Source organism: Micropterus salmoides, unplaced genomic scaffold, assembly GCF_014851395.1.
Source record: "Micropterus salmoides isolate LMB-PRFRI ecotype aquatic unplaced genomic scaffold, ASM1485139v1 Ms_hic_scaffold_16, whole genome shotgun sequence".
NCBI classification, from domain to species: Eukaryota; Metazoa; Chordata; class Actinopteri; order Centrarchiformes; family Centrarchidae; genus Micropterus; species Micropterus salmoides.
The window spans coordinates 31,756,500-31,763,727 of record NW_024040707.1 but is presented as its reverse complement, the minus strand read 5'-3'; the positions used below and the strand labels follow the sequence as shown (position 1 = coordinate 31,763,727).

At 40.7% G+C, this 7,228-nt stretch overlaps 1 protein-coding gene across 1 annotated transcript; it reads right to left on the bottom strand.

Annotated features, from left to right (window-relative positions):
* Positions 1–431: 431 nt before the first annotated feature.
* On the bottom strand, positions 432–6,984 carry LOC119905838 (homeodomain-interacting protein kinase 2-like). The gene is made up of 10 exons (XM_038723191.1): positions 6,747–6,984; positions 6,158–6,351; positions 5,872–6,063; positions 5,558–5,775; positions 4,565–4,616; positions 1,750–1,772; positions 1,111–1,234; positions 907–1,026; positions 720–812; positions 432–602 (listed from the first exon to the last, which is right to left on the bottom strand). Exons 1-10 carry the CDS (start codon positions 6,784–6,786, stop codon positions 432–434), a joined length of 1,227 nt encoding a protein of 408 aa, XP_038579119.1. The 5' UTR covers positions 6,787–6,984.
* Positions 6,985–7,228: the final 244 nt, after the last annotated feature.

The following is a 7,228-nucleotide window of genomic DNA, read 5'->3' as shown; positions in this document are numbered from 1 at the left end:
AGGCAGCTGGATATTCATAGGAGCAAGGAGGTAGTCCTCCTTCAGAAGACCAGGCAGCTTGATCTTCGTCATAGGAGTAATTGACTGGAACTCCATCAGATGACCCTGTGGTGGGACCATCGTCATACGAGACAGTGGCTTTGGTTCCATCAAATGACCTGATGGGAGGAGCATTGTCACTGGAAGCAGAGAGTAGACCTCTGACGTAGAACCCAGCAGCTGACTCTCTGTCAGTTTTGGAAGCTGCAGGGGTGTTAACCCTGTCTGCTGAGTCCTCTATTGGGCAGACATCCATCATTGTTTCGGAGACGGTTAGACTGGATAAAGTTTGACAATCAATTAGTAAATCAACCAGTCAGTCATAAAAGCCATCAGTCAATCCAACATGATGTGTTGTCTACTACCAGTGTGAACAGACACACGATCACTTACTAGGCTGTGCTGTCAGAGTGCTCGATCAGGTGGGACATTGTGACGAACGGGTGCTCCAGAGCTTGATGGGGAGAGATTCTCTGATCCCCGTCAAGATGCATCAGCCGTTTCATGAGTTCCACAAAAGCCCTCCTGTCCTCAAATTCAGCAGCATCCCATTCTGGATAGATCTGGATTTGGAAACAAATTCATGTCAATTGATCCAGCCGCCTCCTACGTCTGAGAGACATATGAGTAACTAGTACTGATTCAGTCGTCACTCATACAACACAGTACTGAGCACCTACATTCACCAGGTCATCCAGAGAGCTGGGCAGGTCAATGAAGCTGTTACGCTCCTCTGGTTTCACGCAGTTGGCAGCTGTATATTCTTCAGGCGCCTAAAGGAACAAAATAGCCTATATATGAGAACCATTTTAAAGGATTATGAAAAATGATTTATCCAACTCAAACAAAGAAAAAAATGGTTGCTACCATAAGCCTCCAAGTTGGACCGTCAGCAGCCTCCTCCTCACTGAAGAAGTACCGGGTATATTTGCCAGCACAGAGCAGGTGGTCCTCTGGCTGACCCAGAACCTCAACCATGCACTTCATCTGCAAACAAAATATACAGAATCACATCATTCTGCATAAAGTCTTTACTTGGTTCTGAATATTTGTCTGAGGAAGCTGACCTACCATCTGATAGTCACAGTCGACAGGGAAGAGGTTTTCAGCAAGGTAGAGGAAGGCCAGGATGCAGCCAACTCCCCAAACATCTATAGCCTCTGTGAAGGGCAGGCCTAGGGCAATTTCTGGAGCCCTGAGGATGGAAGACAAGAGCCAAAGATGAGAAATCTGTTGGCAAGCTTTGAGAACCAAGAGAACAACATGGATGTTAAGAAAAATGGGGAGCACTGCTGAGCAACCAATGGAGTAGGACGTGTTTTTAGGGGCTGCTGCAGATTTTCGATCAAACTGAATTTCTCCCTATGTGAGAGAGATTCTGAATGAGCAGAATGTTTTGATCATGAGCTGAAAAGCTGCTGAAACACAGAAGCTATTTAAGTCAGAGTTTCTAACTGAATTAAAATTAATTCATTTCTCATTGAGGAGAGAAAAGGTCATATTTAAAGAGGTTACTTCCCCAAACAAGGGCAAAGAAAAAAGAGGAGGAAAGACTAAATCATACATGTGTACTGACTCAGATGATATGACATGAGAAAATATTTGAATACACATTTAACACATTTATGTATTCAAATATTAGTATATTAATCTGTTAAGTTTTGTTTTGTTCTACAACAACCTTATGTTGTATAATGACAAATAACCTACCTTGTAACCTTGTAAAGGTTTATCTATAGGAGAAACATATCTAAAAGCAACACAGAGTGCCTGAGAGCTTTACTGCATTATATTCTATTATATTTGAAATATAACAAATACAGTTGCAATACAATAAGCTATGCATGTGGTAAATCTCTGTTTATATTATTATTATCATAATTTCAGCTGACACAGCCATATACTCTTTACAGTATTTCAGTTTTGTACATATATTTGACCAATACTTTGATTAATGTAGTCCTCAAGACTGAATTTGATAGATGACGTTTATTTGTTCACACATAATTCGATTTTATGATTTAATGCTTTGCAGTCATTTCTTCAATGTTTGATTTTACTTTTCTCTAATCATTCAAGCATTGAAGGGCATTTTTTTCTCTTCTTGTCTTGTTTTAAGTTAAAAGGAGGGACATCACTGTCACAGTCTAATTTGAAAGATTTAAAAAACTGTATTGACCTTTTGTGCTTTATAGTCATATTGAGTAATTAAATATTTTTGCACGCATGGCCTGGTTGAGTCTAAAACACTGAATTAGCAAATTCCTCCATCTAGGTCACAATAAGGCTAATGACAAAGAACTTCTTTGAAATTGCAATTGAAAAATGTTGTACCCCTGTCCATAATTCCTGCAACTACTACTACTACTACAGCATGTTATAGTTAAGTCTTCTGTGTTAACTATTAACTAAATTATACTAAAATATGCTAACTATGCTAAACTACTGAATCTTTGTGTTTTTCTCAATCTTTTTGTATATTCCTATTGACCTGCTTAGCTGCTCCTTTGGCGGCACTCATCTGCCAAGCGCGAATGACAGAGGCCTTAGCTTTCTACTGCAAAAAGAATGAATGCTCTAGTTATTACGGTTTCAATTTTAGATTGATTTAAACAGGATCATGCCAACAGCGATCTCCTGTGGCCAGTGCGAGGCCGTTTCACGCATTTGTTAATTTTTGGAGGTGATCTGAGTTGTGTGTTCGACCCAGTGTTGGACCAATCTAGTCCCTGCACTAGGTCCCAATCATCAGAGTGGTTTGGTTGACACTTGTAGGCACTGTGTTATCCGTCAGTCAAAAGGTTTTCATTTTTCTTCCAGGTTTATCAGTTGTACTCAAGAATTGATTACTTTTTTATAGATAATAGTAGCCTATGAATCATTGTGTTGTTTCCACTGATTATTCAGCCATTCTAGTTTTTGATCATGCTCCATTATTTTTCGATGTCCAACTATCCATACATAAATATAACCACCGCTTTGGAGACTTAATTCCTTAATGTTGGCTCTTTTAATCAGAATGAGGCTACATCATATTCACTGCTTTGGAAGTCACTGAAAGCATTTCTCAGGGGACAGATTATCTCATACTCTTCCTACTCCAATAAAAAACACAATGACAGGCTGTTTTGTCAGCTATTAGTAGCCTTGAACCTTGTGTGTGCATCTAACCCTTGTGTCTTGATCTCCAGACAAAGTTCAATCTAATTTCATCCAAAAGCGCGGAGAGTTTGCAATTACTAACTCGTTGTACTATTTATGAGCACGGCGATAAAGCAAATCAGTTATTGGCACACCAGTTAAAACGGCAATCCACCTCACGCCTCCTACCCCAAATTAAGAATTATTCTAGTATAACTGTCACAGAACCTATGGAAATTAATACATCTTACTTTGTACAAATCAGATTTTCCAACAGATAAAAATTTAAATCCTACTATTGATCTAGTGATTGCGGGAAAGATCACTAGATCACATCTGAAAGATTTGGATGCTCCTCTTTCCCTGGAAGAATTACTGCTTTCTACCAAAGCAATGCAGTCAAATAAAGCCCCTGGTCCAGATGGATTTACTGTAGGGTTTTTTTTAAAGAAATTCTGTGATAAATTGGCACCTTTACTTTTGCAGATGTATAATGAATCCTTGGAAAGTGGTTTGCTACCTCCCACACTCACTCAAGCATCTCTTCTCTTAAAGCCTGATAAGGTTCCCACCTCCTGTGCTCTTAGAGACCTCTGTCCTTTCTAAATGTTGATGTAAAGGTACTGGCTAAATTTTTTTTACCTATTATTATTTCTGAAGAACAGAATGGCTTTATTAAAGGGCGTCAAAAAACCAAGGACCACAGGACTAAATGACTACAGACCCGTTGCCCTGACTTTAGTGGTAATGATGTTCTTTGAACACCTCGTATTGTCCCACCTTAAATCCATCACATCCTGGACCCCCTACAGTTTGCCTACAGAGCCAACATCTGTAGATGATGCAGCAAACATGGCCCTTCACTACATCCTCCAGCACCTGGACTCCCCAGGAACCTACGCCAGGATCCTGTTTGTGGATTTCAGCTCTGCTTTCAACACCATCATCTGATGCAGGACAAGCTCTCTCAGCTGAAAGTGCCTGACTCCATCTGCAGGTGGATCACTGACTTCCTGACGGACAGGAAGCAGCACATGAAGCTGGGAAAACATGTCTCTGATTCCAGGACCATCAGCACCGGTTCCCCTCAAGGCTGCATTCTTTCCCCCCTTCTCTTCTCCCTGTACACCAACAGCTGCACCTCCAGTCACCAGTCCGTCAAGCTCCTGAAGTTTGCACGACACCACCCTCATTGGGCTCATGTCTGATGGGGATGAGTCCGCCTACAGGTGGAAGATTCATCTGGTGACCTGGTGTAGCCAGAACAGTCTGGAGCTCAACGCACTGAAGACAGTGGAGATGGTCGTGGATTTTAGAAAGAGCACAGCCCCAGCCTCCGACATCATCCTGTGTGACTCCCAAGTCAACACATCACCTCCCTCACCAAGAAGGCCCAGCAGACGATGTACTTCTTGTGGTAGCTGAAGAAGTTCAGCCTGGCAAAGACAATGATGATGCACTTCTACACCGCCATCATTGAGTCCGTTCTCACATCCTCCATCACCATCTGGTATGCTGCTGCCACTGCCAGGTACTAGGGCAGGCTGCAGCGTATCATTCACTCTGCAGAGAAGGTGATTGGCTGCAATCTTCCATCACTTTAGGACCTGTACGCCTCCAGGACTCTGAGGCGAGTAGGAAAGATGACCCTTCCCATCCCGGTCAGAAACTGTTTCAGACTCTCACCTCTGGCAAGACACTGCAGTCCATCTGGACCAAAACCTCTCGCCACAAAAACAGTTTCTTCCTGTCTGCAGCTAGCCTCATCAACAAGGCCCAGGTCCCCCACTGACACTCCCCCCTTGCATATAATACAGATGTCTCTGCACATGTAAATACTATTAACAATTAACAACAAAAATGTGCTATGTGCCATGTTTGTGCATGATATCGAATATCATGCACAAACATGGCACATAGCACATTTTTGTTGTTAATTGTTAATCTTTGTTGTTGTATATTTTATATTGTCAATTTATATATTTATGTACACAATACTCTCTTCCGTTGCGTTGCGATTCGTTACGTCTGCACAACACAAACCCAGAATAATGAACATGTAAATATCTGCGATGTTGTTCTTTCTCTGCAAATAGTTGCATTATTTTTCTCTATTCTTTTTATTATTCTTATATAACTTGCATTGTCTATTCCATATTTATATATTTCTACGTTTATTTATGTCAACTGTATGTTTGTCTACGTTTATCACCAAATTCCTCGTATGTGTAAAACATTACTTGGCATAAAGCTCATTCTGATTCTGATTTAACCCTTTTCTTCTCTTATGTTCTTTTATCTGTATAAAATCTAAATCTTGTAAATGATGCCTATTTTATGGAACTTGATTCAGTTTTCAAAAAAAAAGGAGAACGACAAAAGCTCCGTAAACAGATGTGCAGGATGAACCCACCTGTATCCGACCGGCTGAAGCTCCATCCCAGGCTGGATTTTGGTGGCTGGAATAGCTTCGCCAAAGTCTATTAATTTTACCCTCATAGGCTGGGCCTGCTTGTTGACAAACAAAATGTTTTCTGGTTTGATATCTGTATGCAGGATACCGAGACTCTTCAGGGCATCTAAGGCCACCAACAGCTGCAAGGACAAAACAAGAAGGGCAAATTTGGGATTTAGTTTCCCATGTGCTGCTGTGTATTAGGTGTATTGGTTCCATATCAAAATAATACACACCTGTTTTGAGATCGGTCGGATCTCTTTCAGAGACAGTGGTTTCCAGTCTCGTTCTTGGAGCAGCTCATAGAGATTCCTGTCCAGCATCTCAAATGCTAGACAGGTCTGTCCCATGTGTTCAAACCGCTCAAAGAACTTTACCACATTAGTGTGGTCTGGATTCAGGACACTGATGATTTCTAACATGGACACCTGGGGAGAAAGGACATGTCATAAGTTAACATACACTGATCCAGCAGACAACTTCTAAGCAAGGGATACGACTCAAAAAGAGTCCAACATCTACCTCTTTCTCAGTGTCCTGGATAAAATCGGTGTCACTCTTGAGGATCTTAACAGCAACTCTCTCGTTTGTTGCCAGATTCTGGCACTTGGCTACTTTACCAAAGCAGCCTTCACCAATAAACTCCAGAATGGAGTAACCAGAAGAGCTGCCAAACAGAGTTTGACCTGCCTGGATCTCAGGTGCTGTCAGCGGGACTGTGGGGAGAGATGGTGAACATGGAGAGAAAATATATGAAGTCAGGGGATTTAGTCTGTGAAGACACACATCATGAACGAACACACAGCTGAACCATGAATCATGTCCTTCACTGTTTGTTTGTCATTTGAGGACCATGTGAGGGAGAAAAATGTACCAAATACTGATGATTTGCCTACCTTTTCAATTAATTAATTTATTTATATAAGAATACAAATGTAATAGGTTTGGTAAGAGAGGATGAGAATTGTATAGTATGGTATATTCTTAACATTAACTTTTAAAGAATCCTCTCTTATACAGATAGCTTGTACAGATTGTGACACTTTAGAGCTCTTAGTTGGTGTTGTTTTCATAGGAGATATATTCAGCATCATGTAAAATTGTGTCTTACCTGATGCACCAGAGGTATCTGTGTTTGACCACGATGACATTTTTCAGTGTCAGATCTTCTCAGTCTAGGATTTCCAAGGTTGAGAATGAAACTTCAAGCTTGAATGTTTGTTTTTTTTTTATTCAGAACTGTCTCCTTCAAATAACTCAATAACTATGTGTTTGTCTCTCTCAGTGCTAATGGTGAAATGACCACAATCCATCAAACATCCACACTGACCCCTCTCATGACACCAGTGGCATCATAATTTGTAGAACTCACTGCTGAGTTCAGTTCTATTCTTTTTAGAACCTACTGACACATTCAAATACAGCAGTTACAGGCTGAAAAACATGTTTTTATTCAAACAGTTTACTAAACCGCTCCTCATAGAGTGAAGAAAAATGTTTCCATGCACTTCAGTAGTTTTTTTTACAGACTATACAACTAAAAAGGTTCATTGTCAATGAATCCAAAAAAATGACATATATGACTGTAAGGTT